The sequence below is a fragment of the Ambystoma mexicanum genome, chromosome 2p (genome assembly GCF_040938575.1).
Source record: "Ambystoma mexicanum isolate Mex_15411 chromosome 2p, UKY_AmexF1_1, whole genome shotgun sequence".
Lineage (NCBI taxonomy): Eukaryota > Metazoa > Chordata > Amphibia > Caudata > Ambystomatidae > Ambystoma > Ambystoma mexicanum.
The window spans coordinates 1,240,133,576-1,240,154,780 of record NC_090923.1 but is presented as its reverse complement, the minus strand read 5'-3'; the positions used below and the strand labels follow the sequence as shown (position 1 = coordinate 1,240,154,780).

The 21,205-nt window shown below is 48.5% G+C and overlaps 1 protein-coding gene across 1 annotated transcript in view; it reads left to right on the top strand.

Annotated features, from left to right (window-relative positions):
- The window catches only part of FBXL18 (F-box and leucine rich repeat protein 18), a 595,630-nt gene extending 581,950 nt beyond the window's left edge, over window positions 1–13,680 (top strand). The window contains exon 5 of the mRNA XM_069645540.1: window positions 12,662–13,680. Coding sequence (XP_069501641.1) covers window positions 12,662–12,818 — 157 coding nt within the window. The 3' untranslated portion in view covers window positions 12,819–13,680. The remainder of the gene's footprint in view (window positions 1–12,661) is intronic.
- Window positions 13,681–21,205: the final 7,525 nt, after the last annotated feature.

Sequence of the window (21,205 nt, the reverse complement as noted above, 5' to 3'; positions counted from 1 at the left end):
ACGATGCGCTCTAACTGTCTTTTTATTTTGCAGGTACAAGTTCGGAGCGGCTGCAGGGTGCCGGAATACCCACTGGGTTAGATGTGGAAAGGAGTAATGGCACGTGAGTATTAAAGTTCCCCAATGTCTTTAAACGCACCTTGTTTTGTCTTTCAGATGCGGGATGCAGCGCCGAAGGCCTCCGGAGCGTGCGAAGAGTTGGTAAGCTTTTGTCTTTCAGATGCCGGAATGCAGTGTGAAGACCTCCGGAGCGCACGAAGAGTAGGTAAGCCTTTGTCTTTCAGATGCCGGAATGCAGCGCGAGGCGTTGGTGACAGCCGATGGACCAGGTAAGTGAAGAGCTGTCACTGAAGACCGTAATGCTAACCTGTTCTTTCTTGTCTTTATAGGTTTTGCTGAAGACTGGATTCAGGATGGTAAGCCTTTTTCCTTAGGCCCAGGATCAGATGCAGAAGACACGATGAGCGTTCTGCTGCAGAGGATGCAGAATAACGCAAAGCAAGATTCATCCATCGGGTGTGGTTTAAATAGCCTCCTGTAGTGCTTAGGTGTCTCCTTCCACAGCCACGCCTAGGTAAGAAAAGAGTTCCTGCTTTCCAGAAGAGTTCCAGTGTTCTGAATCTAGGGAGTGGCTCCTGCCCCACCCAACAGGAAAAGTAGTTCCAAACAGAAGAGGATCAGAGGCTCAACTGGCAGGCAAGTAACCAGCATGGTCTGCTGCAGGTAAGTCCACCCAAGCATTATGAGCCCGGCGCTTCCAGCGCTGGGACTGGGCATATTTATGAGCCTGGTGCCACTGGCGCCAGGACTGGGTCCAAAAGGTCCCAATTGGGACTGGTTGGCACTCGGAACCTGGGTTATGGATCTGCTTCCAAGGGAGTTGGGAAAACCCTGACCTTTTGGAAGCAGAGATCATGACAACCAGGTAGATGTCATTCAATGATTTGGTGTCAGCCAAATAGTCTCCAGTGATAGAGATGAGTATCTGGGTGTCATCAACATAATTTGTGTAGGTGACACCCAGATAGTCAAGAATATCAAAGAGAGGTTTAGTGAACATGTTGTATAGTGTGGGGGATACACAGGAGCCCTGAGGCACGCAGCAAGGAACAGGTGAGGGTTCAGCAGCCGCGGAGGGGGAGAAGACTCACATAGATCTATTGTCAAGGAATGATCCGATCCAGGAGGTGGCAGTGTCTGAAAAATTGGCGGCTGACGAGAGGTGTTCACAGAGGATACGGTGGTTGACAAGGTCGAAGGCTGCGGATAGGTCTAATAGGAGCAACAGTGCCAGTTTCCCTTTGTTTTTAAGGTCCTCGATTTGTGTTTTCAAATCGATGAGGGCCGTTTGTCCTGTGCCTAGGCCTGAAGCCTGATTGCCGAAGACCAAGGAGTTTGTTGGATTTGAGGTATTCCTGAATCTGGAGGTATGCCGCGCAATCAAGGATTTTAAGCAAGAAGGGAACCGTAGTAATGGGCCTGTAGTTGGTAGGTATGCTCTGGTCGAGAGTGGGCTTTTTGAGTAAGGGGATGACCCATGCATCTTTTACATTGTTCGGGACAATGCCTGTTTTGAAGGATGTGTTGATGAAAGTGGTGATAAAAGGGGCTAGTTTGTGTGCCGCTTCCTTAATGGTTACGGCGGGACAAAGGTCGCCTTGACAGTTGGTTGGTACTGAGGGCTGTGAAGCTGAAGGGCTTGTGAGTAGAGCAGGGGGAGGTGGTGCAAGTGGGAGGAAGGGGCTGGTTGTCAGTCTGGAGACAAGATTGATTGGCATTAATTTTGGCCTGGAGCGTGGTAATTTTACCCAGAAGGGCAGCTTGTGCACCACAAGCTATTCTTACTACATGTATCCAGAGGGGTTGGGGGAGATTCAAGTTCTTTAAGGATCTTGAAGAGCTCTTTGGTGTTGGATTTGGCTTCCATTATGCGGCCGTTTTAGGTGTCTGTCTTTGCCTGGAAGATGTCTTCTTTGTAGTTAAGGGAGGCAATGGTTAAGAAATCTTTGTTGGCGTCGGAGTGGTGACTTTTCCATCGGGATTCGGCAGAACATTTTATTTTACGGAGTTCTCTTAGGTGTGGGGTGAACCACGAGTTGAGGTGAGCTCGGGGTTTGGGTTTCCTAGATTTGATTGGGGCAATGGCGTTCAGTGCTTTAAGCATGGACTGGTTGAAAGTGTCAACTAATGCTGTAGGATGCGTGCATGAGGATGCAATGTTGTTTAATAGCGGGAGGATAAGGGGGAGCAGTTTAGCCTTAGCAATGTCTCTTTTGTTTCTTGTCTGGGTGGCTGGGGCATGTTCTTGTTTGGGGCATTGGTCAGTGGCTTTAATATTGAAGAGGATTGTGTGATGGTTTGAACATGCACAAGGTGTGTTGTCCTTGAGGTTGATGCAGCAGTTAGATTCAGCTAGCCAATCGAGGGTTCTCCCTTTGGAGTGAGTGGGTTCCATAATGTGGTGGGTGAAGCCCCGGTCAGTTAATCTGTTAGCCAGATCTAGCGCTGCAGGGTCGTTAGGGTCTTGGAATCCAAGATTGAAGTCGCCAAGTAACATGATTTGTGATTTGGTTTTGCCTTTATCAGCTATGTTGGACACGATGTCGTCTGAAAAGGTGGATATGGGTCAGGGGGTCGGTATATGAGGTGGAGTGTGGCCGTTTGATTAGGGGAGATGGGGAGTTTGACCGTGAGTAGTTCTGCAGATGGGATTTGTTGGTTTTTGATGTTTCTGATGCCAATGGAGATTTTGTGGATGAAGGCGACACCGCCGCCTTTAGATTGGTTGGTATTGCGGTCACATCTGATAATAGTGTAACCGGCGGGAATGGCGAGAGCTAGTAGTGGTCTTGAGGCGGCATGTAGCCAGGTCTCAGTTATGGCCTCAAAGTCAAGGTCTTGTGTTATAATCAAATCAGCAATATCTAAGGCGTGCACAGGGAGTGACCTGGCATTAATCAAGGCACCTTTGATCAGAGTTACTTTGGGGGAGTTGTTAGGTGGTGAGTGTATGACGTTACTGCAAGGAGATTGTGTAGATGAAGGGCTCTGTGGTGGGCGAGAGAGCCTCTGGCGTGTGCGGATATGGCGGAGGAATCTTGAACCTAGTCTTGCGTTCCTTAAGGTTGCGAAGCAGGGTTGATTGGGAGTTGGTCTAGTGGCGAAGTGTTCCAGCCACAGTGCAGGTGAGTTCAAATAAGGATTGTGTGGGATCAGAGTGGCATGGACATGGGCGGATGTCCTGTGGTCTTCGGGCATGGGATGAGTCGGAGTACTGGCTGAGTGTGCCATGGTGAGCTTGGATGTCACGCAAAGCTTATGTTGGGTGGTGGGGCTGCATAAACTGGTGCAGGCAATGGTGGCGGGGAGAAGAAGTAGCCAGGTGGTGTTAAGCAAGTAGCGGTGCTGATGCATAAGTAGCCAGCTGGATTGAGCTGCAAATGCTAGAAACTGCATGGGCACATTGGGCTGCAGATGCTAAATTCGAAATAGGCACATTAGGCTGCAAATGCAAGGACAACATGGGCACATTGGGATGCAGATGCTAAATTCGAAATAGGAACATTAGGCTGCAAATGCTAGGACAACATTGGCACATTGGGATGCAGATGCTAAATTCGAATTAGGCACATTAGGCTGCCAATGCTAGAACAACATGAGCACAATTGGGCTGTAGTTGCTAAATTCGAAATAGGCACATTAGGCTGCAAATGCTAGAACAACATGGGCACAATTGGGCTGCAGTTGCTAAATTCGAAATAGGCACATTAGGCTGCAAATGCTAGGACAACATGGGCACAATTGGGCTGCAGGTACTAGTAACAACATGGGTACATTGGGCGGACCACAGGGCCGAATATACATGAGGGGAGGTAGACATTCTAGCGAGGGATGGTACTGTGACCAGGTGTGTTATCTGTAGATAGTGGCGTACACAAGACTAGCAGTCTTAAGTCACTGGTGTGGCGTGAGGAGTAGTGGGTATAGTTCGAGAGGTGCGACTCAGTCATATTGACTGTCTTTATTCTCAGTATGTCGATTTGCGCTTGCCGGTGGTTCGGGAAGAGTGATGGGCTGTGAAGCGGCCGATCAGGATTCAGCTTGGTCAAGTAGAGTAGAGGGCACTAGAGGTCGGCCATCTTAGGGTGACCTCGATATCGAGCCTCTTAGGCATCAGGCCCTTCTGACTGCTGTGGGGGCACATTAATATGCTGAGGTACAGCAAAAGAGCGGAGCGAGCTTGGGCTGAGCAGCAGACAAGCTCCAGAGGGTGGGGGGAGGTGGATGTCCGTCGAGCATACGGATGTACAATATGAGGCGTAGGGAGGGGGGAATCCCGGAGCCGATGACGTACCTTTGTGCTGTGGGGCTAGAGGCGCTGGCAACGCTGCGTGACCATGCGCAGAACAGGCACAAAACAGTGCCCTTAGCCGTGGCCCTTATAAAAGGTAGCGGACTGACTCTTCTGAATTTTCCAGCTCCTGCGTATCCAGACATTCCATATTCATCCTGCAAGATTCCAGATTCCACTGCCAAGCCAGAGCATAGTTGACCCTATCCAGGCAGAACCACTGATCCAGGAATCCCCCACTAAAAGCCCTGATAACTCAGGGAGAAAGGGGAAAAAGCTGTGGTACCCTTTTTGAGAGTATCCTGTGACCAGACCGGCTTTTTGCCCCGCTACCTGCATGCCAGCTGTACCCTCGCTATCCAGTGACCAGGCCAAGCCCAGCTGTCCCATTCTAGGAGAGCCTGCCGTTTTGAGCAGTGACCAGATATTGTCTCGCTGTCCAGAAACTCGGTCTGCTGTCCAAACCACCCCATTCAAGTGCTGCTTGTGAGTATTTCCCTTCCCCAACAACCACAAACTGCATCCCTGGCTTTGTTACCTTGGATTCAGTCCATTCCCATAGAAATTCCATAACTGCCTTCGCAGAAATCCTTAAAACTGTCAGAATCCTTTGTGCACTTTGGTGTAGGAAAATCTCTAGTGATCTCCAGGCGTTAGCGTCATTTTTCCCCCTCTTGATAGACCATCGCACAAATCCTTAGTCATATTTTGAATAATTTAATTAATTCCCATATAGAGCTGAAAGCGGCGTGAACAGGTTAACCGGTTAACTTTGCAAATTAACCTTCGAGTGTACCGTGTCTTTCTTTAACAATCTAGTCACTAAAATCTAGTTTAAGTAAAACTTGTCATTTCCTTTCCAAACAGATTTTCCTTGCCCAATGCTTTCATTTTTAAAACCGAAATCCTTTCCTATTAAGAATCTCATCCTGTCAGTCATTTAGAGTTACCCGTTCACTTTCTTACTATTGCTGTGGTGTGTATCTGTCCCTTAGCATTTCGATTTTGTCTATTCAACCCGTTTTTCAAACCGTTTTGACATTTAAACCCGTGTAAATTAACAAATGCAATTTCTACGCGTGTGATTTGGCTGCACTGTGTGTTTCACTTTCAAGTCGATTTTCTGAACTGTATGCCTGTTGTTAGTATCTTGCCTTGTAGTTTGCTGGTGTTCTTGCATCCCTGATACTATTATAACTCATATTTACCTCATTCATTCAATCGCACATGTAAATTACTAAATATTAAGTAATCCCGAGTGCTATATTGTGCAATTGCAAGGGTCTGTAAATGGTGAATCGTTTACCTGAGTGTCAGGGGTGGGGTGAGAGGGGGATAACTAGAATGGGGAGGGTACAAGTAAGCCTATTGCTACGGTTTAAGAGCCTTGTTAACATACACTTATACCTATGCTGTTATTAATTGGTGTATGTAAAAGCAATATGCTTGTTTTATAAAAAAGAAATAGACCTAAAATTCTATCTGAATTTTCTTTTTCTATAATCCCTGAGACTGGAACCTGTGGCTCTCCAGATGTTTTGTAGTCCAACTCACATGCCATACTAGTCAATGGTGAAGGGTCATGGCAGTTGTAGACCAAAGCATCTGGTGAACCACAGGTTGCAGACCCCTGCAAACGCATGTATTTTTTTGTAGCACGTCTGTTCCTGTGCACTCTGGGTTCATTTTCCTTACCTCAGCTGGTTGTCTTCAGAGAGGTGCTTCTTTTTATTTATTTAAATAAAAATTGATTTATCATTGTACATTTACAGGGATAAATAATCAACAACAAATCAGGAATGTAAAAAGTGCATCTAAACATTTCTATTGGGAGGACAAGGCAAACCAAAACTGAGAAAAGTGTAATGGAATATCCTAACTTTCATATCGTTACTACAGTAAATTCGAATTCATTCCTGTATTGAGCTCTATTGTTCTCCAGCATGGGGTCTGGCATGGATTCACATGCTCATGAATATTCCCCATTGTCAGGCTGGGAATCTTCGGTAAAGAAAAAATCAGTTTCAGTTTTGTTTCTGAACTGTCTTTCTCCTAATAACCAATCAGTGGTCTCTCGGTCATACTGCCCCAAGCCAATGACTGCCCTCTACCTAAGCCCCTCCTCTGGCAGCAATCTTCAAATTTTTATCGCACCTTCAAGTGTTGGGAGTCCTCGTGCTATAGCTCTCGAGCTTTTACTGCGTTTTCTTGCTTTTTTCAAGGAGATTTTCTCATTTTTTGGTTAAATCGAGCCTCAAGCTCCACCGTTCTACTTCCGATCAACGGGGACCCGTTTCGGAATTTTCTACGCCCCTCAAGGGTGAAGTTTTCATCGAGTTATGCTTCTTGGAGGATTCCAGAAGATCTGAGGCCTACCATGGACATGGCCCAGGACAAGGGAAGCTTGACGCCCGGATCCAAGCTGTTCAGGAACTGCCCTGGATGCGGGTTACAGAATGTTTTCAAGGAGGTCGAGCATTCGAGATGTCTCTACTGCCTTCATGAGGACAAGACTCACGTGGAGAAGGTGCGTTCTGCAAAAACCTATCGGAACGGACCATGAGGGATCGTCACACCCGCCCCGCCAGCTGGATGGAGAAGGGCCCAGCAGGTGAGAAGAAGAAAAGGTCAGAGCGGTCTTCTAAGTCCTGTGAGAGCGCCCTGGCGACGGAGGCCCAACAGAAGGCTAAGCACCGCAAGCCTGCGAACACCGGGAGCACCGAACGGTCGGGCTCTTCGGCTGTCAGGCAGGGTGCACCTTCCCCGGCACCATCAACCACGAGCCAACGCTCTGGTTCGGGGAAGAGGAAATCCGAGAACCCGGGTAAGCTTCTGGAGAGGCCCCGGTCGATCTCGAAGGATTCAGCCGAGGGGGAGCGAGGCGGTGACCCTCCCCCCAAGGTGAAGGCCTCAAGCGCACCCAAGGTGGTGAGGGCCTTGATTCACCCGGCTACGGCCTCTATCGAGGGAGTCGCGGCGACCCTGGCGAAGCCTGTGTGGGCTACACCAGTGGAGGCGACCTCGGGGCCCAGAGTTTCACTGCCACCGCGGAGGGAATCCTCTTTCCAGCCCATCAAGACCCCTGTGAAGACCCCGGTGGAAAAAGAGGGGGTGGGGGCGGTGGCCATTACGGACACGGATTCATCCTGAGTAGGAGCTGGTGGAAACGGTGAAGAACCTCAATGAGAGGTTCGAGAAGGTACGATCCCACGCGAGGGATCCCAAAGAGGTGGTAGAAGAAAACGACGGTGGCGCCGACGAGGCCCCAGTGGAGGAGCAGCCTTCCCTCTCATCGCAGCCATTGCCCGAGCCGTAGGATAACTCGGCGGTCATTTTGATGGCAATCCAAACCTTATGCACGGAGATTAGGACGAGATTACCATGAACCCCGGCGGACCATCCAGAACCGGGCCCGTTGGGAATCCCTCCGAACAAGCGGAGGAGAGTTCATCCCTCCCCGCCCTTCATGCCCCCACGACCCGTGGAGCCCTCATCCCCCTCACCGGACCCCAGGGATGACACGGCGACGGATACGACGACGGGGACGGATGACGACGGTGGCGACGACGGGACGGACCTTCCATCACCTCTCCCTCGGGCTTCCCCACCCAACGAAATTGGCTCCTTTCACACCTTGTTCGTCAGGGCATCCAAGCTCTTCCATCTCTGCCCCAAGGAACAGAAGAAGGAGGGTTTCCTCTACCAACGGCAAGAGGCCAAGAGAAAGACGGTCCTCGCTGTACCGTTACTCGATGATATCTGGGACGCGGGACTTGCGATCCTGACGAACCCGTCCACGACGCCTGCCAAGAGGGACAGGTACAAGAAGTACCGGGTCCCCGACGCCGCCCCTTTGTGCCTCAGGGCTCAACCTATGCCGGATTCGGTCGTCTCGGATGCTGCCAAGAAGAAAGCGGCGGGGGCGACAGCCTCAACCTCTACTTCCCCACCTGACGGCGAGGGTCAGAAATTGGACGCCATGGGGCGACGGGTCATCTTGTCGGCAGCGACGACAATTAAGGTGGCCAACGGCTTAGCGATTGTGGCCCGTTACGACAGGGAGCTATGGTACAAGATAGCTCACCTACTGGACTTCCTACCAGAGGACAAGAGGGCGGAGGCCCTGGAGATTCTGCAGGAAAGTGAGGTGGCGTCGGACCACGTCATAACGGTGGCAACAGACATTGCCGACACTGGGTTTCGCCAGTTAGGCAACAGTGTTTGCCTTCGACGATGTGGTTGGCTCAAGGCGACAGACTTCCGTTGGGACGTGCAGACCAGGGTTTTGGACATGCCGTTCGAAAACGGTGGATGAGTCGCTGCAGGCCATCAAGGCCGACACAGAGACGCCCCGAGTCCTGGGACTCCTTCAGCAATGACGGCCCTTTCGGAGCGCCAGAGGCAGACAGGGGGCCTCCAAGGGATCAGACGGTGGCTCCTCTATGTACCGCTAGGCGGCCCGCTCCTCATCCCAGGTGGCTTACAGAGGTCACGGCAAGCGAGGAGGATCTCGGCGTCGGCGGCAAGGCCGCCTCCAAGCAAGATTGAACTGGCCGTAGCGTCGGGCCCCCACGGAAGCACCCCGGTGGGAGGCCGGCTGGCGAAGTTAGTCAGCGTGTGGGAGTCCATCTCCACCGACCGTTGGGTGCTGGATGCCCTGGCCCACGGGCACACTCTCGAATTCCAAAAGAAGTGTCCCCGCATTCCTCCCATGGCCAGGAAGGAAAATCATGTCCCTCAACTGCTGTTGGAGGTAAAGACGATGCTCAAGAAAGGTGCAACCGAGCTCGTCCCCAAGAGGCTCCGGGGCTCCGGAGTATACTCAAGATACTTCCTCGTCAGAAAGAAGACAGGCGGTTGGCGCCCCATCCTGGACTTACGTCGGTTGAACAAATACATCAAGGCACAGAAGTTCAGGATGGTCACTCTCCAGCACGTGCTGGGACAGCTGGAGGAGGGCGACTTCCTATCGTCGTTGAACTTGGAGGATGCTCACTTCCACATCCCCATCCTAAAAGGACACCGAAAGTTCCTCAGATTCGTAGTCCAAGGACGCCACTAGCAATTCAGAGCTCTGCCATTCGGATTGAAGTCGGCACCCAGGGTGTTCACCAAGTGCCTAGCACCAGTGGCAGCGTGGCAGCGCCTGCAGGGGATCCACATCTACCCCTACCTGGATGACTAGTTCTTCCGTGCAAGGACAAGAGAACTCGCCGTCGAGCACACGGCGAAGACCGTCCGCTTACTCACGGGGCTGGGTTTCTCCATCAACTACCCGAAATCCCATTTGGTTCTGTCGCAGTTGGCACTGTTTCTGGGAGCGGCGGGCACGGACTTCCAGGCCCCGGCACATCAGGAGACAGTGACGGCGGACGCCTCCCTAGAGGGATGGGGTGCGCACACCGGAGATCTCCACGCAAGAGACCTTTGGCTCCCCGAGGAGATGTCCCTCCACATCAACATCTTGGAGCTCCGCTCCGTGTTCTGGGCGCTCAAGTCGTTCCTCCCGTCCCTCAAGGGCAAGGTCGTCAGGATCTTCACCGACAACACCACCACGATGTTCTACATCCGGAAGCAGGGAGGCACCAAATCCCCAGCCCTATCGAAGGAGGCCCAGGATCTGTGGCAGTGGGCCATCGCCCAGGGAATGTTTCTGGTTCCCTTCCATCTGGCAGGAATAAAAAAACACCATCTCTGACTAACTCAACAGGGAGCTGCGCTCGTGCCACGAGTGGGAACCACGCCAGGATCAAGTGGATCGGCTCTTCCAACGATGGGGCAAACCCCAGATCGACCTGTTCACGACGGCGACGAACTCCAAGTGCCAGAGGTTCGCCAGCAGGTTTCCCCAGTCGAGGAGCATGGACAATGCTTTCTCGTTCTCCTGGGACGGCCTGTTCCTGAATGCGTTTCCTCCGTTGCCGCTGCTGCTTCGAATCATCAGCCAGCTCAAGAGGTCCCAGTGAAGGATGATCCTCGTTGCACCAGCGTGGCCGAGACAGATCTGGTTCCCGGACCTTCTGGACCTCTCAGCGTCCCCCCCAGTCAAACTGCCGAGGGACGCAGGTCTTCTCTCCAGAGAGGGAGGCGCCATTCTTCATCACGACTTGGAGTCGCTGAACTTGCAGGCCTAGCTCCTGCAGCATTAGAGTTTGGAGGGTACGATATCCCGGCTGACTGCAGAGAGGTTCTTGCAAAGGCCAGGGCGTCCTCAACTCTCAAGTGCTACGGACATAAGTGGAAGAGGTTCTCTGTCTGGTGCCGTGCACAGAAGATCAACCCTCTACGGATTACGGTACCTCAAGTGCTACCATACCTACTGTCGCTGGCCAAAGCTGGACTAGCTCACGCTATCATCAAGATACATCTGGCAGCGATCTCCCGATACACCAGAACTGCAGGACGGCCGTCCTTGTGGTCTCATCGACTGGTGAAGGAATTTATGAAGGGACTGTTCCGATCGTTCCCGCCAGTGAAGGCTCCAGCCCCGGCATGGGAGCTCAACATTGTGCTGACCAGGCTCATGGGGCCACCATTCGAGCCCTTACATTCGGCTCCGTTGAAGTTCCTGTCGTGGAAATCGGCGTTCCTTGTGACCATCACCTCTGCACGACGCGTGGGAGATATTCAGGCCCTATCCTGCAAGCCTCCATACTTGACTTTTCACGATACGAGGGTGGTGCTGAGGATGCACCCCTCTTTCATGCCCAAGGTGCCGTCGGACTTCCATCTTAACAAGCCCTTGGTGTTGCCAGTTTTCTTTCCGTCGCCTTCGTCGCCAGCCGAGAGGACTTTGCACTCGCTGGATGTAGCGAGAGCGCTTAAATTCTACGTGGACCGAACAAAGAGTTTTCAGAAGACATCACAGCTGTTTGTAAACTTTGGATCTGTGAACCAAGGGAAGGCTCTCTCGAAGGCTTCCATTTCCAGGTGGCTCTCCGGCTGCATCATGCACTGTCATTGGCTGGCCAACCGACCGTTGCCCGGCCGTCCGAGAGCCCATTCGACCAGAGCGATCGCTGCTACTACGGCGTTCTTGTCTGGTGTGCCCCTGCTGCACATCTGCAGGGCTGCTACGTGGAGGTCGATGCACGCCTTCACGAGATTCTACTGCATCTACCGGGATTCCAGGGAGGAATCCAGAGTCGGCCAAGCAGTGCTGCGCAACCTGTTCGCCTGAAGGTGGGCCTGTTGAGGAGGTAAGAGTTGCTTAATGTTGAGCCTTTTGCCACCTCCCGTGGTTGTGCATGTGTGTACTGCTATGTATTCTTATATTCATGAGCATGTGAATCCATGCCAGACCCCATGCTGGAGAAGGAAAAAGTTACTTACCTGTAACTGTTGTTCTCCAGTATGGGTCTGGCATGGATTCACATGCGAACCCTCCCTCCTTCCCCTCTGCGGCTCTTCTCTTGGTCCTACTGCCACTTTACGTGCTACCAAATCTGAAGATGGCTGCCAGAAGAGTGGCTTAGGCAGAGGGCAGTCATTGGCTGGGGGCAGTATGACCCAGAGACCAGTGATTGGTTATTAAGAGAAAGACAGTTCAGAAATGAATCTGAAACAGATTTTTTCTTTACCGAGGATTCCCAGCCTGACGACTGGGAATATTCATGAGCATGTGAATCCATGCCAGACCCATGCTGGAGAACAACAGTTACAGCTAAGTAACTTGTTCCTTAGGCTCCAACTGTCAACCCCCTTTTTAATTGGATTATCGAGGACAAATGATTTCTCGTTCTCGTACACTGTCCATTACCTGTCTTACTGTATCTGACTGCTTCCCACTGTGAAAAATTAAAATAGGCCAAAAGCGTAGTAGTAGTGAGGAGCATTTTCTACCTTTTGGTTTTATTTTTACGTGCTTGGGGCCTTTACGCAGACACCATCTGTCTAGTGTGCAGAGCTCATGGTTTTTTAGCATGTCTACCTCATTTCATTGTCTTTGGGCTAGTATAAGCAGTTTAATGTACTAGCTGGGTCATGGGCTTGTACTCATATTGCATGAACATTTATCCTGGAGGGATGCACCCTACTCGCCCCACATTCATCCTTGTCGATTATTTTGTTTATTTCTGAAATCCTTGCTTACTGTGTGGTGGGTTTGTTTACATTTTTCCCCCCAGCTGAATGACCCTGTTTTTCTTCGCCGTATAATCAAATATCTGATGGTATGACGTGCTTTCAGAAATAATTGCCTTCCAATCATTTAAGATTTAGCAACTGTTACGAATGATCACAATAAATTGGGATATGGATAGGTGTCGTGGACCCATAATAAGGCGTATCTTTTTTTTTTCTCACTTTTAGTTTCCAGGCTGACCGACCAGCATTAAATGTGGTGATTTTCCCGCTGTTGCATGAGGGATTAACTGATGTCATTCGAGATGTTCCCATGATGCACTTGGATGAGCTAACCTTGTTCAAAAGCAGAGTGGCAGAGGAGCCGCCAAACCTCTGGTGGTAATTATTCTTGACAGTGGAAGAAAAGGATACTGCACGATCAAACTGACTCTTGGCGCATAAATGCGCATTCAAGTTCCAAGATTGACTGAAAAACTGCCGTGGACTCAAAACATTGCCATGTCTATCTCTCTAGAAGATGATTGGATATTAGGAATGCTAAACGCTGTCTCATCTTTTTTACCTTACAAAAATGTAGTAGTCAAGACTACACCCTCCCAGTCAACCAAAATGAGTCTTTCAGAATCTGCGTTTTAAATTTATAAGAAATCCTGATGCCTCATAAATGTGTCTAGGCTTAAGATATCTAAATATTGTTGAGCCTCCTCACTTGTTTATATGCGAAAGAAATAGTATTCCCCTTGAAGAGATGCTTTGTGTACATTCTTAAACTTGCTTTGTGGGCATGTCCGTTAACCATGAGGATTTTTTGATAGCAAAATGCAGTGGCTAGCTGCTCTTCGAGCAGTCATTTAAAGCTGTTTGAACATTTGGTGATGTGAAGCAGGTATAGTTGCACATGTTTTTTTCCAATTGTAATATCTACACCATGCCAATACATATTTGTAGAGGCTTTGGCGTTTTGGAACAACAATAATAGTGTATTGTGATATTTCTGCAGAAGACTGGGTAGGCGTTTTGTGATTGGTCCCACTTTAAAGTCCTGACTTTGCAGTCATCTCTTCGCAGAATCTTTGTAAACATCAAGGAAAAATTAATGTATTAAGTACTTTTGCTGAATAAAGGCAGGGAGCTTGCAAAGAGAGAGAGCAAAATGGCTGCCTTGCTGTGTTAAGCAAAAAGACCACCCACGGCTAAGATGGAAATATGAAATCTCTTTTAAACAAAATAAACACGAGACACTTGTTCTTGTGCTGGTCTGTTCTTTCCGTACTTTGATGATACAGGTGATTGGTGTGTTTTCAGTGTTATGTGGGAGGGAGACAACGAATGGATTTAACCTTCGGGGAGATCTTCAAACACACCTCTATGCTTTTCCCTTTCATCAGCTACACCAAAAGATGACTGAACTGTTAAACATACAATGGTAGGTTTAACTCAAGTCTTCCGTTTTGATGTGCATTTGGTCAGCCTAGTCCTGGGTGGTTGAATACATGTGCAATGAAGCAACTAACTTGTGAATGACATTTAACTTTTCGGCCCATTTGCGGTTGGATATCACAGGCTATGAAAGTCTAATTATGCCTGTATATAGTCTCTTAAACTTTAAGGCTCTGTGTAACAAAACATGAATGCATGTTCTCACCGTCTCGCCTGTTTCCCATTGACAACTGCGCTCCAACTAGTGCTCTGATCTAACACGAGCAAAATGCATTTTAAAGAAAAGGTTTTATTGCATTTTCCCTCAAAAACAATAAATCAATAAAAGGCTAAATATACTGTTTTCAGGGAATAATTACATGACACGTTAAATCCACATTGACACCTGTAATGATAACTCTCCCTCATCCCTCCAAATGTCATAATGCCACATTATTTGTAATGGAAACAAAATCAAGAATTGGAGATAACAAGCCCTCTTCCATACTCCTTGCGTTGAGTTTAAAAAAGCCTCCGTAGCCATACATGCATGAATTGCTTCTCAATGTCGGTCTTGTAACTTGAGAAACCTTTTGACTTAAGCCGAAAGCAAAAGATTGCCATAGCCATGTCCGCTCCTCGAGAAGCGGGTGATAGCCATTCTCAATGGTGTACATTTTGTGGGAGATGGGCTCTTTGTGCGAGCCCATTGGCCTGAAGAAAAAGAGTGCTGTGTCCAGAGCACAAAGCTCTGGTCGAGCAGGCAAGTGGGTTGGGAAGAAGGAGAGGGGGCATAAGGGTAAGGTTGTGTTTGGGGTTGGGGCTGAGGTAGGAGGTGTTGGGAGGCAACACGGAAAGGCTCCCTCTTACCTCCCCACAATCAAGATGGCACCACCCGGGGAAGGGCCTCGGGGATCTTGAAAGAGCAGACTTTACAGTTTGTATTCTCACCCACTGTTCCAGGCACCTGCTTTAACTGAGCACCCTTCCACACGTGCAAATAAAATAAAAACAATACAACAGCATGAAAATAGCAAGAAGTAGTTTAAGCATAGGAAACAAAAATGAGTGCATTGACTATATGAGAGGCCCAATATCATTTGCACTCCCATAGCGCCTCTCCGTTCCCTTAAAGGCATGGTCTAGTAAAAAATGGTATTGTCCCAACGGGTCGGCCATGTTTTTTTAAGCCCAAGTGGCTCGATTTTTAGAAAACTTTCCTATGGACCTTACTCGAGTTTTCGTTCATTAAACGCACGTGAAAACAAGCACCAGGGAGCCGCCATTTTCTGATAATCCTATCTTTTCCCCGATCACCCTGGCGGACCTGCTTTTGCGGCACTAAATTAATTCCCCCGCCCCTGAGCCTGTCATCAGCAGACTCGTACCGCCCATTTCCCAACGCCAAAGCACGTCTTGTGTCAACATTCGCTGCGCTTCAGCTAATGACGTGTCGCCATGGAAATGGCAGGACGCCTCTCTCCTCAGTAAGTATAAACAGACCGTTTCACAACACACAGCAGCAGATTTTCGATTCCATTCCTCTCTCTGTGTTACTTTGAGTATTCTGTGACTCATTTCAGTGCTCTGGTCAGCTACCTTTGCTGCTTGTAGCCCGTGTGAACAGATATCAGTACCACCGCTATACATTTTTTTAGTTTGTTTAACACACAATGGCTACAATAATGCCCTACATGTACGAGCCCGAGTATACCGAGGAGGAACTACTGGAAAGGGAAGCACGCGAAAACGATGGGGATTCGGACGGCAGTTGGCAGGACGAATCAACAGATGAAGAGCCTGGGCCTAGTCGAATGGGCGGCGTCTCCACCTGGTGCACATGCAATCGGTGCGAGCTAATGCCAACTGAGGACGAGAACTGCTGCTGCCGAGAAAACTCAGGATGCCTGACCTACATTTCGGAAGGCGAGCCACGACCGCAATGCATCACCGAGCTGCCAGACTTCAGGGCAGCCTGCCTCACACGGGCCGTGTTGAGAATAATGTGGATGCGATTTCTCGCCGTCACCATAACCAGTACAAAAGGGACCCTATAAAAACTCAAACAGAAAAGAGTTGAGTAAACATTGCTTTATTAACACACAAGCATTCGCGAATGGGCCACAAGTTCAACCGTCTCGCAAAGCAAGTCGTCAAAGTGCCGCCCTTTCCCCTGCACATCGTGGTCCTTTTATACCCATCTGTTTTACATTGTCATACATTGCTGCACATAGATTATGTCCACCACAAGGCGGTTCCTCCCAGTCATGACTTTGCATCAACGGTCAACAGTTCAACATCTGCTATTGTGGTTTCCTGTTGTCTGTTATTCGCTCTCTCTCGTGCCCCTCTGTGTCCTTATCTCTGTGTACGAGGCTGTGCTTACTCATTCCTTCCCCACCCGTAATCTGCAGATAGTTTTAGCAGGCTCAGCATGCTTCGACATACAGTGACCAAACACAATTCTTCTGTTAAAAACAAGTTCTTGCCAGGTCAGCAGGTCTTAAACGCCGCTGTATAAAGAGAAGGCCTCTTCTTTTAACAAAAGGGTACATTCTTTTAACACATATGGTGATTAGTACAAACTCCAAGTGTGAGCACAACATTACATATGTATGCGTACCTTCAATCCACCCTTTGCTCACACTTGAGCATCAATCTAAACAGTCCTAGCATAAGCAGATGGCAGGAAAGCAACATCATCACATACTGTATGTACCATAATCTTCTCCAGGCCTCCCATGTCAAAAAATTCCTGTTGTACATGGCTTTTATCCATTGGATTTAGGCGCGTTATGCTGGAAGAACACATGGAAACACAGCATGACACACATACCGGGAAGCATTGGATGCAGAGACAAATTCCTACAACTATTGCCGCTAGAACCAGTATAGGCGTAAGAAGTTGCCATCCAATTTCTTTCAGGAGCTTCATCCACCAGCTATCTCCTGACCCTTCCTCCTGGTGGATGCTATCCGCCACTTTATGCAGTTTGTTTACTCCATCCAGGATTCCTGTACTCCCTTCTGGTATGTAAACACAGCATTGGGATCCCACCAAAAAACAGACTCCGCCCCTTTCTGCAGTGAGTATGTCTAAGACATACCTATTTTGGAGAGCCACTAGCCGAATTGCTTTAATTTCATAAGTGATGTTTTCCATTAGGTCTGCAGATTCTTCGATTACGAACTCAAGGGCCCTGTTTAGCTTTTGGATTTCTTGACTGTTCATAAAGATGCCCGCTGGAGGAACCAGGACCCCCATCAGATCTATAAACGTTTCCCATCCTGTAGGTTGATACGTAGGAATTTTTGGGTTTACTGCTCGTTTATTTCTGCTGTGTATTTCTTTATGCAGAGTAGACGGGGCATATACCATCACAGCCGGCATTATTCTGGCTATGTAACATACCCCAACAAAATCTTTGGCTAACCACAAATAAGCCCTCTTGTTACAGACGTAGGCATGTCCTTCAATCTGTAACAATCCCTTCGTGTAGTTATTTAGATTCACCATTTGACTGCACCCCGAGATCATTCTTTGATTACCTCTTGCGCTCCTCTTAAAACATATATTCTTTGGCCTAAACTCTTGTGTGATGGTGATAGGGGGAGGAGGTTCTCTTACTATCTGTACCATAGCAGGTGCAAGCCCGATGCCCTCAGTTTTGATTTTATAGCGTATCTTTTCCTTTAGAAGGGTTTTGTTCTCTCCTCTAACATAACAAGCGGTATTCGGTATCATGTATTGCTGTGCTGACACTATTCTCATGTAAATTAATGTACACCCGGCATCCTCAGTAACTGGCGATGCGTACACTGGGATGCCTTCACTGCTATGTCGGGGCATGTGGGTGCAGATCCAGCAATCAGTTTTATTCACTACCCCATATGTTGTGTTTATTATCTTCACATATTCATTTTTAGCATAGTCTTCCGGGTCGTGTTGGTCATAGGCATCTCGATTCCTGCTCTTGACCCAATCTGTTCTCCCTGTTTCATTTGACTCGGGCAACAGGTTCTTTAATTCATATCTAGATGGATGTTCCAGATACCAGAATATTATGGCAAATGCTATTAGTACTACTATCGTGCATACAGAAAACAAAATTTTGCCTCTTGTGGTACAAACTGGTATTTTCCTCTTACCTTCTGTGTTTGAGGAGAATACACTTATCCGTTCAGGGACTAAACCAGCATACACCGGTGTAGACATAGTTCAGTATATGGCTCAGTATACAGCGTATATCAGTTGCAACCTAGCGATATAGCAATATCCCCTATTTAAAGCACCAGTGTCCTTATTACTCTAATAGTGGTAGGTCTCACTGAAAACCTTCCTCCGATCTGTCCCACGTCTCGTAGTGCCTGTCCCAGGAGGGGAACGCCGAAGGCCCTTCAGGCTACAAGCCCGTCGTCTTCAGTAAGGCACAATTCTGCTAAAACCAACAAGAGAGTCCAAATGTTCATCTCCCTAATGATCAAAGTTCAAAACAGTGTCCTTACACGTTGCTTGGCACATACACGTCACGGGATCGGAGACGATGGGCACACCTACTAATGGCGTCTGGCAGTACTGTTGCAACCTGGGGTTGGTTGGTTCCCTTTTCCGGAGGAATCAGTAATGGAAGCGTCTTCTTGACGTGATTCACGTGGTACCAGTGCGGTTTGCCATCAACTTTTACAGCAGTTTGTGTTGCGAGGAGCACCTGAAACGGGCCCCTCCATCTGGGTTGCAGTCCGCTGGTGCGATCGAAGGCTTTTATAACAACCCAGTCACCGGGCTGCACGTCGTGACCTTCTCCTATCAGAGGAGATGGAGCTACTGCGTTCACCTGTGCATTAATAGAAATCAGTCTATTAGTTAACCCAATACAGTACTGTTGTAATGCAGGCCATGCTTGCTCAGACAATCTCTTAGGTGATATGGGGGTCCCAATACTTGGTGGACGCCCCATAACAATTTCGAAAGGAGATAAACCATGTGTACGCTTAGGCATAGTACGCATACTCAATAATGCAATAGGCAATGCATCCGGCCATTTCAGTCCCGTTTCAGCACAAGCCTTTGCCAGTTTGTTCTTCAGTACCTTATTTGTGCCCTCTATAATCCCAGATGATTGAGGATGAAAAACTGCGTGGAAACGTTGATCAATACCAAGGGCCTTGCAAACTTTGCTTACTACTTCACCAGTAAAATGAGTCCCATTGTCAGACCATAGATATCTGGGGACCGTATACAAGGGCACCCAGTGTTTCAATATGAATTGTGCTGTGGAGGTGGCACTATTGTCCCGCAGGGGATATGCTTCCACCCATCCTGAGAACCCACATTTCATCACCAAACAGTAGGAATGTTTATTTACAGGCTCCAGCTGTATAAAGTCCATATACACCACCTCAAAAGGGCAGGTGGGTAACTTACTGTGGCCCGCCGGGGCCGGTACACCTTTCCCCACATTATATAAAACACATATTTCACATTGTTTTGCCCATTGGCGACAATACATTCCCAATCTTTTGTTGTACCACACAGTACTTAAAACTTCTTCCATAGTTCTTGCGTTAACGTGGGTTGGACCATGAGCCACACTCACTATCACAGGTAAGTATGCATCAGGTAGTACCCAGGTGTTCGTTTTGGTATGTGCCCATAGCCCATCTACCGTCTCCTCATATTGATCATCCTGGTACCAAGATAGTCTTTCTTCAATGGTTGCATCTGCTTGGATTTCCTTTACGCGCTCCTTCGTCCCTTCCATAGTCACATCCCTCCCCACTATGAGCTGTCGGGCTTCCCACCGAGTGTCCCTTGTGGCAGCTAGTTTAGCCATCTGGTCAGCCAAAGAATTTCCCTGCGTGACATAATCCAGTGTTTTTTTATGCGCTGAGCACTTCACTACGGCCACCATTTTGGGCAGCGTAAGGGCTTGCAATAATTCAGCAATCAATCGGGCATGTTTAATAGTATCACCTTGGGAGGTTAAAAACCCACGCTCTCCCCAGAGTTTACCAAAACTGGAAACCACCCCATGAGCGTAGGCTGAATCAGTATAAATTGTCACTTTCATACCGCTGCTTAACACTAATGCTCTCGTTAGCGCAATTAATTCTGCTGCCTGGGCCGATTTTTCACACACTTTCCCACTCTCAATCAACCGTTCCCCTGTAGTTACTGCATACCCTGCTGTTGTCTCCCCATTTGGCAGTTTGAAACAGGAACCATCACAGAATAATATACCCTCATTATCAACCAGCGGGGTGTCTTGCAGGTCTGCTCTACCCTTAGTGTGTTCTTCCATTTGGATCACACAATCATGCCTAATGTCATCAGGTGAGGTGGGCAAAGGAAGCAGTGTCGCTGGATTCAAAGTGTTACACCGTTCAATTTTTACATTACTGGCAAACAGGATCATCTCATACTGTGTGAGTCTAGCTGTAGTCAAATGCTGTGTATGCACTCTATTCAGAAGAACATCTACCGTATGTGGAACCTTTACTGTTACTTCACTCCCTAGGATGATACCTGCACTTTGTTTTAGGGCTGTCGCTGCTGCAGCTACTGCTCTCATGCATGGGGGTAGGCCTCGAGCTACTGAGTCCAGAGTGCTAGAAAAATATGCACATGGTCTCTGTTTACCCCCTTGTTCCTGTGTCAAGACTGACACAGCGCAACCTTCCTGTTCATCAACAAAAAGGCAAAATCTCTTAGTATAATCAGGTGTGCCTAAGGCCGGTGCGTGGCATAGAACATCTTTCATAGCTGTCAGGGCTTTTTCCATCTCAGGTGTCCATTCTAATGGGCCGTTTTCTTGTACTTCTTTTAAGGCTTTTAGCATGGGCTGGATCAATACAGAGAATTCAGGAATCCAGTGCCTACAGTAGGATAAAACACCAATTATCCTTCGGAGACCCTTTGCCGTGTCTGGACCTTTTGTGGACTGTATCAAAGCAATGCGATCAGTAGACAGGGTTCGCCCCTCTTCGGACAGCTCAAAGCCTAAATAATGGACCTTTTGTTTTACATACTGCATTTTGGCTAGAGCTACCTTGTGCTTATTCTCTGCTAAGTGCATTAGCACCAATCTGGTCACATAATGGCATTCCTCTTCGGTGGCTGCACATAATAGCAAATCATCAACATATTGTATCAGAGCAGTGTTAGCGGGTAGGGCTAGGTTATCCATCTGTGTTTTTAGTGCTTGGCTGAATATGGCGGGACTTTCTGTATATCCCTGCGGGGCTCTAGTAAATCGATACTGTCTATCTCGAAGAGTGAAACTAAACAGGTACCTGCTTTCTTCGGCAATAGGAATGCTGAAGAAGGCATTTTTCAAATCAATTACCGTA